This window comes from Pelodiscus sinensis, chromosome 1, assembly GCF_049634645.1.
Source record: "Pelodiscus sinensis isolate JC-2024 chromosome 1, ASM4963464v1, whole genome shotgun sequence".
NCBI classification, from domain to species: Eukaryota; Metazoa; Chordata; order Testudines; family Trionychidae; genus Pelodiscus; species Pelodiscus sinensis.
This window is the reverse complement of record NC_134711.1, coordinates 54,116,711-54,133,196: the sequence shown is the minus strand read 5'-3', so window position 1 is coordinate 54,133,196 and position 16,486 is coordinate 54,116,711. Positions and strand designations below refer to the sequence as shown.

The window sequence follows — 16,486 nt, the reverse complement described above, 5'->3', positions numbered from 1 at the left end:
ATAGAACTATAGTTTCATAATAAGAGCATGGAACAGAAGGTCAGGAGACCACAGACATCAATTGGCCAGTGACCCCTTTAGGCTGTTCCACTAGTTTAAATGGGAAGCACACTGGGTGGAGATGGGCCTTGACAAAAATAGGAGATGCCTGGCCAATGTAGAGCTGCTAAGAGGGTTCTGTGCTGGCTAACTTTCCCATTCCCCAGGAGAAGGAGATGCTGACAAGGGGAAAGGTATATCCGGAATGTTGCTGATGTTTGGCAGTTTTTTGCCTGGCAGATGGACTCTGTCCGGTGCGGGCAAATTTTAGCCCACGGGCTGGGTCTAGTTCGCAGGATTAGTCCCTGGCGGTCCATTACCTCCATGTTTACCTGCGCCTCCGCAGGTATCGAAGGATCACAACTCTGATTGGCGGCGAATCGCCATTTGCGACGGGAAGCAGCATCCCAGTCTGTAACGCTTCCCACCATTCACGTTGGCCATGAACAATGATGCATGGCCAATCAGAGCTGTAATCCTCTGATACCTGCAGAAGTGCAGGTAAACATAGTGGCAGCAGCCTGCCAGGGACTAACCCTGTGGGTTGCCATTTTTTTATTGCCCACTCCTGATATGTGGTTGTCCCAGGGAATGAAGCAAAAACACCAGAAGGTGTAAAGGTGACACACAGTTAGGGTATGTCTACACTACCCCGCTAGTTCGAACTAGCGGGGTAATGTATGCATACCGCACTTGCTAATGAAGCCCGGGATTTGAATTTCCCGGGCTTCATTAGCATAAGCGGGGAGCCGCCATTTTTAAATCCCCGCTGCTTCGAACCCCGTGTAGCGCGGCTACACGGGGCTCGAACTAGGTGGTTCGGACTAGGGTGCCTATTCCGAACTACCGGTACACCTCGTTTCACGAGGAGTAACGGTAGTTCGGAATAGGACCCTAGTCCGAACTACCTAGTTCGAGCCCCGTGTAGCCGCGCTACACGGGGTTCGAAGCAGCGGGGATTTAAAAATGGCGGCTCCCCGCTTATGCTAATGAAGCCCGGGAAATTCAAATCCCGGGCTTCATTAGCAAGTGCGGTATGCATACATTACCCCGCTAGTTCGAACTAGCGGGGTAGTGTAGACATACCCTATCTGTCTTCCCCTTGCCTCTCTCCCATATGCATATACATACAATCCCTTTCGTTTTTATGCTGATGGATGATGGAAGGCCTATTATTATTAAATTAGAAACAATATTAATTTGTGAATGTACATTTAAAATTATAACAGTGAAAGAATGTAAGAATACGTCTACACTGCATGCTATTTCAAAATAAGCTACTCCAGAATAGTTATTCAAAAATAGCTTACCGGTATTTCAAAAATAGAACATCTACACTGCAGGGAAGCCTCAAGGTAGGCTTTCCTAATGTGAACATGGTATCTCAATTTAGAGACCCAGGAGGCACTAGGGAGGAATAACTTACAATAGCCCTGGTGAGGGGCTATTCAAAATAGCAGTGGGAGAGTCTACACATGCTTTATTTTGAAATAGCTATTTCGGAATAGGCATTATTCTTCAGAGAATGAGGTTTACAGATTTTGGGATAAACTGTCCATTATTTCAGAATTATTTAAAAAATAATGGAATGGCTGTGTAGACGCTTGCAATGTTATTTTGAAATACTGCTAAGAGTTTGATAACATTGTAAAGGAACTGTTGGCTTTTTAATACCACTAATCATCATTTACAGCAGGAGTTCCACATTAACTGAGTTTATGTTTGATACTAATATGTTTGTATTCAGATAAAAATGGCACAAATGCCACTGTCAGCAATGTTCTGTTAATATACTTCCTTACAAGTTTTGGGGCTGGTTTGCTCTGTATTAAAAGTCAACGTACTCAAGCATGGAACTTTCAATTTAAAAATAGGTTTTATTTTTAATATATTGCACTTATAATTGAAATATATGAGTACTTGACAAAGAATTGTCTCTCTCCCCTCAAAAAGCAGTGATTTAATTTTCCTGTTACTTGTCCCATATTAATATGTTACAGGTCAGTGTTTCTGTTATTTGGGTGTTTTCTCATTACTATATTTTAGAAAGATATATAGTGTGTAATTGACAAGTAGTGAAATATTTACTGAAAATGTGCAAATTATAACAGTTTGCAGATACAGTGCTGCCCCCAGGTGGCAGATATAATAAATCTGTGCTAAGATTAAGCTGTGCTACATAATAATCAATGTGTATGATTTAATACATACTGTACAAGTAACAGATAATAAAAAGGAGGGGACAATGTTGTAGATGTATTTTTGGTTTATTATGCATGGATGAGGGCTAGCCAGTTGAAGCTTAGTTCTGATAACAATCCTGAGATAATTTTAGTCGACAGGACAAGCAATTGGTGGAGTTATCAAGAATTATTTCTATTCTTCTGACTGTGATACTATTTGATAAGCAGCTTCACAGTAGAGGGTTCTTAAATTTTATTTGGTGCTCCTGGAAGTTCAGGTGGAACTGTAGCTGTAAATAAGCATTTTTAACTGCATGTGAGACGAGTGTGACTGTTTCTATCAGATGTAGACCTAGATATACATTATTTTGTTAGCTTAAAATGATGCTTCTATAATACGTATGATTTGGTGTTATCTGGAGTACTGGTAATTGTACAATGTGACTCATTTATGAAGAATTGCTTCTTGAAGGTAGGACAATAGATCCATACTCTAATGAGTAGTCCAACTCACACATAGAAGAGTTGAGCTCTAACATGCGTAATTTATCTGATGCATCTGTATCTAACTTATCCTGCCTGGACTTCACACTGTAGTACTTAAGCACCTAGCAGTCATTAATGCATTTTCACTTCACAGCACTTCTTTAAAAGAGGAAAGTATTTCTGTTTTACTGATGAAGGGCTGGGGCACAGGATCGATTAAGTAACTTGTCCAAGTTTGCACAGAAAATGTGAACCATGTTTTACTGAGTCCCACTATATTGTCCTATTCAGCAGACATGTATATGGAAAGGATTTTATTAGTAGAGTCCACTGACATTATCGGTTAGATTACATGTCATTCAGTTTTCATAGAACCAGAAAAAATATTTCTCATTGTTACATATGAAATCAGTAAGTATTATAATAGTTCAGTTTGACTAGACTTTATATAACTTAATTTCTGTGTTTTAAAAGAAGCTCACACAATTTTCTTCCTGCTGAAAAATGAGTGGATTTAAAAGTGGCTGCCCCTCACTGGTAGTCAGGGTATGGGAATATAAAGATTAAACAAAGTTAAACAAATTAATGTTTATAACTATGTGAATGTTTGTGGTGTTTATAAAAGAGCTAATGTATGTACAATTATATTCCAGGTTATAATGTTGTTGTAAAAATTCCCATGGGAGCAACAAACATTGATATTCGTCAGCACAGCTATTCAGGAAAACCAGAAGATGACAACTACCTTGGTAAAGGTTTCTTCTAAAGAACATCTGATAGATGGTTTGTGTGTACTTTCCCAACAGTCTATAGCAGACATAAAATATAAAAAGCCTGATAAAGTCTTTGTAGCAATTGTCTAATTATAATTTATCATCACTGGGGTTGCCTGGTTCTTCTGCAGAAGTTACACAAGGGAAATTTCATCTGAAAAGAAAACAAAAAAACTAGGAACTTCAGTGGGTTTGGGGGTGTCAGTCCCCGTAATACACGAGGTTCGAAGGGATGCCGGAAAGGATGAGACCACAACTGGGGGTTTCAAAAAGAACAAACTGATTTTATTTTGATGGCGCCAGACAATCATCAGAATAAAAATTAAACAGATTGCCAGACAACACAAAACAATTCCCTGAGGCTTTTCTAAATCACAATAATTCCCAATAACTGCCCAGGGGTTAGGAACAGTTGAATTAACACTGGTATTATCCATAGGGCTGACTATTTACACAACTTTATACAAGGAAACAGTAAAAAACCTAAACCACAACTATTTATAAACTAACTTAGTAACTTTTTAGCTACTGTCACTTGGCAAGCAATAAGGACAACTAAAAAATCAATTAGGATAGGGATGATGGTGGGGGGGGGGGGGTTATACCAGTTCTGGAGACAGCAGGAACACAAGTACCGGTCACACGCTCATAAACTGTCTCCACTCGGGTCGACCAACTCGGAGTACGCTCAGTAAGACTCAAGAGCGGGGGGTGCAAGGCGTCTGGGTGATCAGGCCAGGCGTTCACTCAATGCGAATCCCCAGTGAGAGAGGGGCTGCCTGCCTGTTTTATTGCCTGTGAACTTATCACCCCATAGGTTGGTTTTTGCTGCAGTGGGTGGAGTAGCAGGCCTGAGCACCAGTCAGCCCACTGGCTGATCTGTTACTGCAATGGGTGGAGCGAGCAGGGGAAGATTATTAATTTACATGCCCTTATATGGAAAACACTCCACCTCACAGACAGAGCCCCCTATACCAGCCTCAGAGGTATTACAGGCTATGGCTCCCTGCGACGGGCAGTCATTTCTGATGTTCTGTCTCGGACAGGGGGATTCAGAGATTCTCTGTCAAAAATTTACATCTTATTTCCAGTCTGAATTTAATCTAGCTTTCACTTTCAGAGAGTGGATTGTATTGAATTTTTCTCTGCAAGAACGAAGAGTCTTTTATTAAATACTCATTCCTCATGTAGGTACTGATACCTTGTAATCAAGTTACTTTGTAAAACTTTCTTTGTTCAGCTAAATCATTGTAGCTTTTTGGGTCAGCTACTGTCTGATATGTTTTTCTTTCCTTTAAGGCTGTCTAAAAACTACATCCCTTTTCTCGAAAAAGGGATGTAAATTAGACACTTTGAAATTGCAAATGAAGCTGGGATTTAAATTTCCCGTGCTTCATTTGAATAATGCTGGCTGCGGTTTTTTTCAAAACAGGCTTTTCTAAAGAAAAACGGCTGTTTAGACGGGGATCGATCAAAAATAAAACCCTTTTTCGAAAGATCCTGTAATCCTCACCTGTCCTCTTAATTATTTAACATTCCCCCGATTTATGTATAATCTGAAATCATTATTAGTGATTATTTTGTTTTCTTCCAGATCACTTATAAAAATATTCAATAGTGTTAGTACCAAGAACAGATCCCTGTAGGACCCATTGGAAACAGTTTTTCTCAGTGTGATTCCTGGATTACATTTACATTTTAAGATCTATTAGTTAGTCAGTTTTTAATGAATTTAATGTGGGCCATGTCAATTTTATATTGTTTTTGGGTTTTTAAGCAAAATGTCATTTGGTACCAAGTTAGATGTCATACAGAACTCTTAAGTATATTACATCAACATTGTTACCTTTAGCAAAGAGATTTGTAATTTCATTAAAAAAAAAGATGACACGTTAGTTTGACAGGATCTCTTTTCCATAGATCAATATTGATTTGCATCAATTATATTACCTTCCTTTAATTCTTTATTAAAATTAGTCTCATTTCAGCTGCTCCATTATCTTGAGCAGAATTGACTTTAAACTGATAGTTCTATAATTAGCCTGGTCCGTCTGTGCCTAGTTAAAATATGGCACAGACATAGGTGCTGACACTGTGGGTGCTCCAAAAAAGTATTGATTGCTGGAAGATGCATGGCCCAAATGCTAGGAGTAGAAAGAAGAGGCAGGACCAGCCCCTTCCAGCTGCTGAGACACTGCTGGGCAGCCCGGTGCAGTGACTTCCTGAGAGAGCCTGACTTCCACTCCTTGCATGGGCTCTGGTGCTAGGGTTTCTGACAAGGAGCCAGGTGGGAAGTGGAAGCTGCCTCCTCCCCAGCCAGGTTTTCTCAGGTAGCTGCTGGGCAGGACTTCAGAGCAGTGACTGGGAGGGGCTGGTGTTAAAAGTGGTTCCCTCCTGATCCCTGCCTGAGTTCCTACCGGCCACGAAGTGTGGCACAATGTGCTCAGGGGGAGGGGATGCAGTGGGAAGACAAAGTGACCCCCTTCAAGTAATTTGGAGTGGGAAGAGTTTGGTGTTAGCTGGAGTAATTGTAGAATGTGACTCATAATGTGACCTGCGGCTCTTGTACATTTCAAAGGGAGAGGTGCAGCAGTCGGACCCCACTGCAATCACCCTTTGAAATGTATAAGAGCTTCCTGCAGCTCTGCCTCACATGCCTGCCCTGACCTGAGCGGAGATGGTGCTGGGGGGAACCAGCTTTTAGTCATTTACATCCCTAGTGGGATGTTGGGGAGAGGGCTCTTGGATGAAGAGGAGGATCGAGAACCTGTCCCCCAGGGAATCTGGAAGTTGGCATCTATGGACACATTAGCTTTCCAAAAGTGTTCTAATAATTACTGTTAATCAACATTATTGATCCATCTCTTTTAAAAATTTCTGCTCAGTCAGCTCTTTTAAAAATATTGGATACAAGTTAACTGGACCTGTTGATTTAAAAATATGTTACTGTAGTAGCTTCTCTTTAACATCCCCCAGAGATCCTAGTGAAATGGAACAAATGTTATCATCACCATAAAATGAGATTACATCATCAGTTTTTTCCCACAAAAGCAGACCAGCAATATGTATTGAACAGTCCCGCCTTTTCTGCATTATTATTAATGATAATTCTACCATTTGCATCTACTAGTGGATAGTATCATTGTCAGGATGCTTTTGGTTCCTAAAATAAGAACTCCTTCTTATTGTACTTAACTCTGGTCACAGATTTCTTTTTGTGTCCCTTTACTCTGTTATTCTTCTTACACAATTCCTAATTCCTGATTTACATTTATTACTGTCAGCTTCCTCTTTCTTCCATTGGTAAAATATATATATTTAATTTTTGTAGCTGACTGTTGTTCCCCTACCCCATGTTAGTTTTTTAACCAGTACAGCCTTCTGTCACAATTGTGAAACTGTGGCTTTGGGGGCATCTAGCGAAGTATAAATTATTTCCAGTTATCATTCAAATTTTTCTGATTACATTTTTTCTCACAACTGCTTTGACTCACAATTATTTTCAGCTTTGAGAAATTGGCCTTATTAAAGTACCAAAATTATAAGTTACTGATCTGGACCTTATTATAATAGCACGTTATAAATTTGATCAAAATTGACCTAGGCTAGGGATGTTAGAAAGTGGTTAATTAGGTAACCGTGTGACCACTGAAAATCTCAGTGATTACACGCTATGGGCTTTGCAGTGTAAAGCTTATACTGCAGAGCCTGCAGTGCAGCTGGTTTCCTAGGAGCAGAGCCGACAGCCAATGTGTGCCAGAAGTCGGCTCCCAGCTGCTGGCCCCAGTCCCAGGGAGCTGGCTGCATGCGGGCTCTCCAGTATAAGCTTAATAAAGTATAAAACTTGGCAAGCTTATACTGGAAACCCCACAGCGCAGCCAGCTCCCTAGCTTTATACTGCAGAGCCCACAACGTGGCCTGCACCAGCTCCTGCCTGCTGCCCCTCACCAGCGAAGCCGAGTGCTGCCACGCACCACTGTCTCTAGAGAGGCAGCAGCATGGGGTGGCTGATACAAAGGCAGCAGTGCAGGGTGGCAGCTGGCTCCCTGGGGCAGGCCCAGAAGCTTGTGTGTAACCATTATGGTAACCGATAAGCTCATGCTTATTGGTTAACCATGTAAACAATTATTCTTTTACATCCCTAACCTATGTTACCATTAATTTGTAGGTCTCTGATCTTTATCTGTTGGGAGAAGGTTGATAAAGAATTCCCCGTATAGGCTGCACTGCTTTTTGAGTTAGGAGTATTGTCATCTATGATAATTAGAAATTCCAACGATGTTTTTGTACTGGCAGCAGAAGACCACCAGCATATATAATTCAAAGTGAACTCCCAATCACATGGGATCACAAGGCAATGATCCTGTTCCTTAGTGTGATTTGGTGCTCTGTTTCTTATTTGTAATGTATGTATAAGTGTTTATTTGTCAGAAAGAGATCAAGAATGGATGGTGTGTTTATAAAGATTTTATTTACTATGAATTTGTGGTGGCTATTTTATTTATGAGTGAACTAAGAATTAAAGCAGGTATTTGGATATTCTAAATGCATATTTGTTCAAAACATAATTGGGCTCGTCTACACTGGCCCCTTTTCCGGAAGGGGCATGTAAATTTCACCAGTCGTCGTAGGGAAATCCGCGGGGGATTTAAATATCCCCCGCGGCATTTAAATAAAAATGTCCGCCGCTTTTTTCCGGCTTTTAAAAAAGCCGGAAAATAGCATCTACACTGGCCCCGATCCTCCGGAAAAAGTGCCCTTTTCCGGAGGGTCTTATTCCTACTTTGAAATAGTATTCCTACTTTGAAAGTAGGAATAAGACCCTCCGGAAAAGGGCACTTTTTCCGGAGGATCGGGGCCAGTGTAGATGCTCTTTTCCGGCTTTTTTAAAAGCCGGAAAAAAGCGGCGGACATTTTTATTTAAATGCCGCGGGGGATATTTAAATCCCCCGCGGATTTCCCTACGACGACTGGTGAAATTTACATGCCCCTTCCGGAAAAGGGGCCAGTGTAGACGTAGCCAATATGTATTTGTAAGCTAAAATCCCTGTTGTATGAGAACTATATAGTTTATTCAATATAATATAAAGTAGAAGAAAAATATTTGGACAGAGTAGAATTGTTGAGAATATTTATAGTCTATTGTGTTATGACATTTTGCAGTTAATTGTTTCATTGATTTTAGAGATACAAGGTGGCTGAAGTAATACATTTATTGAACCAAATTCTGTTTATGGGAGTCAAGCTTTTGAGCTTACACAGAGTTCTTTGTCAGCATTTTAAGCATGCACAGAGAATAAGGTAGCACAGATGGTTACCTATGCTTGCATTTTACATGTATTCTATCCATGGATGAAAAATACCAAGAGAAAAGAAGCATAGTTTTCTAAAAGCCTGTCGATCATGCAATGCCAGAATGGCACATTTCAGTCTTGCCAATGAAGGCTTAGGGCTTACCCAGTTTTAACCAGGTATACGTCTTCCCAGATATACTGGCAAGGCCAAACCATTTTGATAATATTGTTGATATTACTACCCTATAGTAATCTAGTCCCCCAGCAAAGCAAATTTTAACTATGTAAATAAATACCTACAACCTCTGAATAGAAGAATGTTACTAACGGTATTGGATCTTACTGCTGTTTTCATAATTATTTGTCATAAATAAAAAATAACAATTATAAGAAATAGCTAAATGCAAATGAAATGTCAAATTTGTATTCATGTTTATTATACTGTTTAGTTGGGATACATGTTTATATTCAATTTTTTACTTTTAGCATTATCTGATAGCCATGGGAATTTTATTCTGAATGGAAATTTTGTTGTAAGCATGTCTAAAAAAGAAATAGATATACAAGGAGCTGTTTTTGAGTACAATGGTTCAAACAACACTGTAGAAAGAATTAACTGCACTGATCGACTAGAAGAAGAGCTCATTTTACAGGTGAATTGTCAATATTTTAATAAGTTTGTAAAGTTAATAAATGTTTATTGTTTTATAGTCATGAGCCAACTCATTGAAAAGCAATTCTTTTATATCTTTAAAGGTATTATGTGTAGGGAATTTATACAACCCTGATGTGCGTTATTCATTCAGTATTCCAATAGAAGAAAGAAGTGATCTGTTTACTTGGGATCCATATGGTCCCTGGCAAGAATGCAGCAAAATGTGCCAAGGTATTGTGAAATCTTTTTGAAATCAGAATTCTATTTGATATATCGTATTCTTATAAAAATTCAGAAGTATTTAACATCAGGTCACATCACACATTTCATCTTGTGTGGGCCTAAATGTGGCACAAAGTTTGGGATTACATTTTGAAAATGAGGTACACCAATAAGCGTAGGAAACTTTAAATGGCGAGGGATTTATTTTCCTTGGTTTTAATAGAGTTCTGTATCTTCTATTCTGGATTCTCTATTTCTAATGTAAATAATTTCAACAGTAAATGTGTGAAATTTGTATGAAATCATAGGTTATTTAAAATTAAAGATTAAAATGAGTAATATTGAAATTAAGATAAATTTAAGAGATGTGTCATCTAGAAAAGTATGGCAACATGGATTAGGTTCATCAAATGATTAATTAATTCTGTTTGGTTTCAAATTTAATAGGGAGAGAAAGGTGGTATTATTATTGTTATTTATCTTTACATTTTCACAATAGTTCTAATAGTAATAACTGTATTTCTATATTATGGAAGCAGTTGGACTCAAAAGTGGTTGCATTATATATACATACAGGGGTCGACAAATTATGGAAAACCTTACTCACCAGACAAAAAAGGGACTTGCCACCCTGCCCCACAAAAAGTGTTTTTAATGGCATAAATTCCTAATAAGAATAAGAACAGTAATTACTAATAAGTTATTAATAAATATCACACAGGTTATTAATAAATATCTTATAAACCTCTACCTTTTCTCTCTGCTGCCATGTCTCCTCCCATTGCTCCATCAGCTCCCCTGGTGCCTGCTGCCCCCCAACCCCACACCCTCTGCTGTCCTGATCCCTGCCCTTCTCACTGCCCTCAGCCTTCCTAAGACCTGCCCCCCTCCGCCAGCCCTTCTCTCCACCCTGTGCCCACTTCTCCAGTAGCCTCATGCTAATCGGGTGAGCTACCCCTCCTCATCCCCTCTACACACCTGCCCTGCCTCTTTCCTCTGGTGCTGGTCCCTCCCCTGCAGGTGTCTGCCCTTCTGCTTCACCCCCAGAATCCCCTGGCACCTGCACCTTCCCTTACCTCTGCACCCTCCTGGTGCCTCCCTCTTCCCTCACTGCCCTTGCCCCCTTTGCTCTCTTTTTCCCTGATAGCCACCCCCTCACCACCCTCTGCCCCCATTCCCCTCATGCCCCTGTGCCCTCACAGATGCCTTGCTCCATCCCCGCCTTCCTCATGCCCACCCCTTCTTTCAAGCCTTCTCCCTGTTCCCCCTCCCACTGACACCTCCTCTCCTGCCTTTTCCTCATTGTCTGCATTTGGCCCCCTGGCATTTGTCTCTCCCTTGCTGCCTTCCCCTTTCTTCTTATTATTCTTCTCCTGGCCTCCTCCCCTCAGCACAAGCACCTTCCCCATATTTTCCCCCTCCCCTTTCCTCTCCAGGGGCCAATTCTAGGTTTTTGCTGCCCCAAGCAAAACATTTTTGTCCCCCCCTTTGTTGTTGTCTTTTACACATGTTTGCATTTTGCAATGGTTTTTTTTTTGGTTTGTTTTCTTTTTTGTCCCGGCATTTTAGCCCTATAAATAACAAATAGCATTTTCATTTTTTTTTCCCATAAAGGCAAAGGCTCTTCAAGTGAACTCCCCCTTTCACTCGCTGCTGGGTCACAGCAGCCTTTTCCCTGCCCTGTCCATCCCCTCCCTATGGGCAAGCACCCCTCACTCCCAATGCACAAGGGGAGCAGGGTGCAGGGACAGCACAGAGCCAGAGGGGTGCAGGGAACAGTGGGGGAGTACGGGGGTGGCACGGGGAACAGGAGGCACAGAGCCAGAGGGATGTAGGGATCAGGGGTAGCAGGGCGTGGTGGAGGCACGGGGAATGGGACGCAGGGAACAGGAGGGGCAGAGTCCAGGGGCAGAGTCCAGGGGCAGTGCAGGGAACGGGCAGCACAGAGCTGGGGGGGCAGGGATTGGGGGGAGCAGGGTGCGGTGGAGGCATGGAGAATGGGACGTGGGGAATGGGAGGGGCAGAGGGATCGGGGTCTAGGGGAAGTGCAGGGAACGGGCAGCACAGAGCTGGGGGGCAGGGATCCGGGGAGCAGGGTGCGGGGTGTAAGGGCAGCGCAGAGCCAAAGGGTCGCAGGGAAGACAAAGGGGGGCTGGGACTGTGGCAGGACTGGAGCCGGCAGGGTGGGCCCTGGCTGTGCCGCATGCCTCAGCCAGCTCCCAGGAACAAGCGGCCAGAGCCGAGCTGCCACGGCCCTTTAGAATCAGTGGAGCCAGGTCACACCAGCGTCCTGATGTCCCGCCTCGCCTCCTCACTCGCGCTGGAGCTGCACGCAGGCAGCCCGGTGGGGAGAATCGCCGCACTTTCCCCTTCTCAGCGGCGCTGTGTTCCTCTGCCGGCCGGCGGATTGGATGGGGCTGTGCCGCCCGTAGTGCAGGCTTCGGCCAGCCCGTCATAACAGCCCACCGGGCCAGTCCGCCCCTGCACTTGCCAACTGGAAAAATCTACTCGCCACTGGCGAGCGGGCGAGTGCATTTGTCGAGCCCTGTATATATATATATATATATTGCCTACAAGAATCTGATTCATCTGGTTACTGCTCTTGCTTGAACTAAGCCAGAGTTCCAACAAAAGGAGCCAGCTGTATATTTTCTAAACCGTAACTGAATTTCTTTAAAAATTTCAGTTAAAGCAACCTATCATAGTAAATTATGCTTCATATTCAAGCTTGTTATGAATAGCCAGGAGGCCTGAACTATAGAGGTTTCAGATGATAAGAAAAGGCTTTGTCTCCTCCTCATATGGATGGCATTTGGGTTCATGATATATCACTGCTACATGTAGATGTTACATAGAACTAAAGAGAAAGTCGATCCCTTTGGGTATGTCTACACTAAGAAAACCCTGTGGCAGTGAGTCTCAAAGACCAGGTCAGTGGGGGGGGGGGGGGGGGGAGAAGTGAGGGGGCTAAAAATAGCAACATAGACATTCTTGCTTAGGCTGGAGCCCAGGCTCTGGGACCCTCTCACTGCATTTTCAGAGCCCAGGCTCTAAATCTAAGTAGGAATGTCTGCATGGCTATGTTTAACCCCACAGTTAAGCACAAGTTTGAGTCAATTGACCAGGCTCTGAGACTTATAACTGTGGGGTTTAATTTGCAGTGTAGAGATTTAGTCATGGATATTTTTAGTAAAAGTCATGGACAGGTCATGGGCAATACTGTGACCTGTCCATGACTTGTACTGTAAATATCCCTGACTAAATCTTAGCTGGGGGGGGAGGGGGCTGTTGCTCTGGGGGAGAGAAGGTGGCTGAGGAGCTGCTGCTCTGGGAGGGAGGGAGGGTTGTGGCACCAGCTCTTTGGGGCTGCCAAACAGTAAGTGCTCTGGCCACTCATGGAGCTGCCCCCAACTGCTGCACCCACTGCCTTTGGGATTGCTGCTCAGTTAGTCCCCCATGCCAGCCACACAGGCCTCTGCAAAAGTCCCAGAAGTCATGGAAAGTCACTGAATCTGTGACTGTGACCTCTGTGACAGACATGGAGCCCTACTCATGGCACTCCAGAGGCAGAGAGGGAGTTTCTCATTGCTGCCTTTTGGGTGCAGTCTTCCAGGAATTCTATTCTCCTAGACTTCTGCTTCCTCTTTTAGGTGGGACAGCAGGTTCTCATAATTGATCATACTGAATGCTGCAGCGATCCGGGAGTATGAGGCTATATGTCTACACTAAAAGGTTTTTCTGCAAAAACAACTGTTTTTGCACAAAAATCGGCAGAGCATCCACACTTCAAGCACATTTTTGCACAAGAAAATTGACAGAACAGAGGGCTTTTGCTGGTAGCGTTATTCCTCTCCCCACAAGGAATAACTCACTATAGCTCTTGTGCAGAAAGGTTGGTGTGGATGCTCCGGAGGGGTTTTTGTGCAAGAAACCCCTATCAGAAAAAGCACAGGTGCTCTGATGGCCATTCTGTTAATAACAATCAGAGCTTTCTTGCGCAAGAGCGTCCATGCAGTGTAGTTGCTCTCTTGTGCAAAAGCACATTGCTTTTGCGATGCGCTTTGAGGTTTGGACGTGCTTTTGTGCAAGAAGTTTTTGTGCACGAACTCTTCCGCAAAAGGCTTCTTGGGCAAAAACCCTGCAGTGTAGACTAAACCTGAGAGTGGATATCTGGCTTCCATCTGTTGACATCAAAATCCATCAGTGCCATTAATGCTGCCTCTGTTTCATGTTGTGGCTTGTACCTCCGTCATGCTAGGACTAAGTTATTGGCTGCAACTAGATGACTTTGAAAGAGGCTTTTGGTAGCTTCTCTGTGAACTTGCTTAAGAATGGAAAGTTTGATATTGAGCGGTAGTTAGTCAATTCCCATATACCACAGATGGATTTTTTCATTATCAGTAGGACTGTTGCATGTTTGAAAAAAAAAGAGAAATTGATCTTTTCAATCAGGAGGTTATATCAGTTGTTTGTGATTCTTTTCCCCCAACCAGGAAGGGCCTGGATTAGACTTATGGGCTTTTGGTTGAGTCTCCTTCAGAGTGTTCTGTAGTTCTGGAGCAAGCTGAATGTAAGGAGTAAAGGAGCTGTTTATTGGCTCGTAAAGGCATGTTTGATACATGAAGCCTAAGAGACTTCCTGAATGTGTCTGATCCTTCCATGATGTGTGTAATGTTGAGTTCTACTTTGGACTGTAGGTGGTCAGAATAGATGGTACTGTTTACCAACCTGAATACCTCATTTATGTGAATTTGGCAGCTTTTGCAGAGGTAGAAAGAAAAGTTCTCTAGGCCTGTTATATAACCCAGCATAGTCTTGACAAAAAATAAATTTTTCAGCCTGTTTTTTACTTAGTTTTCATCCATTAATGCTCAAGTTGGCATCCTTCTTTCTCTATTTGGCATAGGGTGTTTGAGATGTGTGTGAGTGAAGGAGAGGGAGAGGTAATTTTGGGGGCCAGAGTATTGATAGCACTTCAGATTTTGAGCTCCTTGCCTGAAGGTGGAGTACTGTGGTCTTTTGACATGCTCTGGAATGTGATAGGGTTGATTAATCAGAATTGTGGGTATTTCCAGTTGCCTGGAATTGAGGAATACTCTAAACACTGCTTTGATAAAGTGATGCTGACACAGTAAACGAATTGTATTGTCCTCCTACATCAGCAGAAGAACTGATAGGGACGTTTTGACTAATTTGTCAGAAAATAAGACTCTTATGGAATTGTGGCTGTTTCAATGAAACTCTCTTTGGGAAGGGTTCTCAGGTACATCCTGGAATTTCTGGTCTAAAGGTGAGAGTGAGCAATCCCAGGTCAGTAGAACTCGTATCTGGGACATGGGTAACCCAGCTTCAAGTCCCTGTTGTGCCTGATTTAGATCAGGGACTTCAAGCTAGGTCTCCCACATCTCAGGTGAGTTCCCTAACCACTGGAGTATTGGCTATTCTAGGCGAAGGCTTTTCTCTCTCTGTTCCCCTTTTTCGTGTGAAAAAAAATCAGGTTCTGACGAGAAACCGAAATAAATTCTGAAACCTCAGAATTTCTCACAAAATGGAATTCTTTTTTGTTGGCCAACCCTAATCAATAACTCCTGACCACTGACTTTAGGGTGTAACCAGCTATGTGGGTTGGATTACAGGTGACCTGTAGGACTCCTAGGTAGGCAAGTAGAGAGATGAGATTTTTGTCTCATGTATGTTGGCTTTCCTGTTCTGTGCAATTATTCTGAGAAACATAAGTACATATTTCATTACAGAAAATATGTAATGGCAATATTTCTTAGTTCTTTAAACTTTTTCAAATGTTTTGTTCCAGGTCTTCGTAGAAGAAAAATTACATGCATACGTAAGAGTGATCACTTGGTAGTGTCTGACCAAAGATGTGAACATATACCTCCCCTACCAGCAGTCTCTGAACAGTGCAATATAGAGTGTGAAGTAAGGTAAAAAGATGTTTTCTATTAAAAGACTCTTTTAACACTTAACTCTTTTTATAGATGTAGATCTAAACAGTATTATACACAGGCAAGTGTCCAGCTTTAAAAAAAATAAAATCAGTTGATTGTAGAGAGTAATCCTTTGGGTTTGTACCTGTGAAACTAAGAAGAAAATTGTTTTATTGATTTTTGGTTCTTGGTTGAGGGGGTGAATTTTGCCTTCATAAAATCCAAAATACTCTGGCTTTCCTGAATTTTGCCAAGAATTATACTTTCAGTAGGAATTCACTTCTATTGTTGGTTCATCTGGAATGCCCAGGTTGCAGTATTAAAAAAATGCAGAATTAGGACCACTCACTGAGATTTTCAAAATCCCCTAAGGGATTTAGACACAAGTTCTATTAATTTAAAAAATTGTCTAGAAGTCTTTCTGGGTATGTTTACACAGCATTTGGAACAATGTGAGGGGGGAAGGGGAGAAGGCGGCTCTGCGGGAACTGGTACATTCAAGGAGCAGGCTTAAAAGCCAACTCCACACACACACCGTCTTCTGCCTGCTCTCCCGCAACACACACTAATGCCCCTGTATGAAAGGTAGCAGTGTGGGGAGGGCAGGAGCTGGTGCTCTCCTGTCCCCCTTTGCACTGCTGCCTCAGTAAGAGGCAGCAGCACAGAGGGCGCAGGGCAAGTGGGGAGGCAGCTCCATGGGAGCTGGTATATGCGAAGAACCAGTTTAAAACCTGGCACCTCACGCTTACCAGCTCCTGCCTGTCCCTCCTCTCCACCTCCCCCTTTACCCCACGGCTGCCTCTGTATCAGAGGCAGCAGTGGAAGAGGGAGAAGCATCTCCATAGGAGCTGGTATGCATAAGGAGCCGGATTAAAAGCTGGCTCCCCATGTA

General features: G+C 42.5%; 1 protein-coding gene across 6 annotated transcripts in view; it reads left to right on the top strand.

The window, feature by feature from the left end:
* Window positions 1-16,486, top strand: part of ADAMTS20 (ADAM metallopeptidase with thrombospondin type 1 motif 20) — a 189,380-nt gene that overhangs the window by 98,390 nt on the left and 74,504 nt on the right. For all 6 annotated transcript variants that reach the window (XM_075930240.1, XM_075930234.1, XM_075930230.1 and 3 more), the window contains 4 exons: window positions 3,362-3,457; window positions 9,262-9,428; window positions 9,532-9,661; window positions 15,465-15,591. In XM_075930240.1, the coding sequence (XP_075786355.1) occupies window positions 3,362-3,457; window positions 9,262-9,428; window positions 9,532-9,661; window positions 15,465-15,591 (520 nt within the window). The remainder of the gene's footprint in view (window positions 1-3,361; window positions 3,458-9,261; window positions 9,429-9,531; window positions 9,662-15,464; window positions 15,592-16,486) is intronic.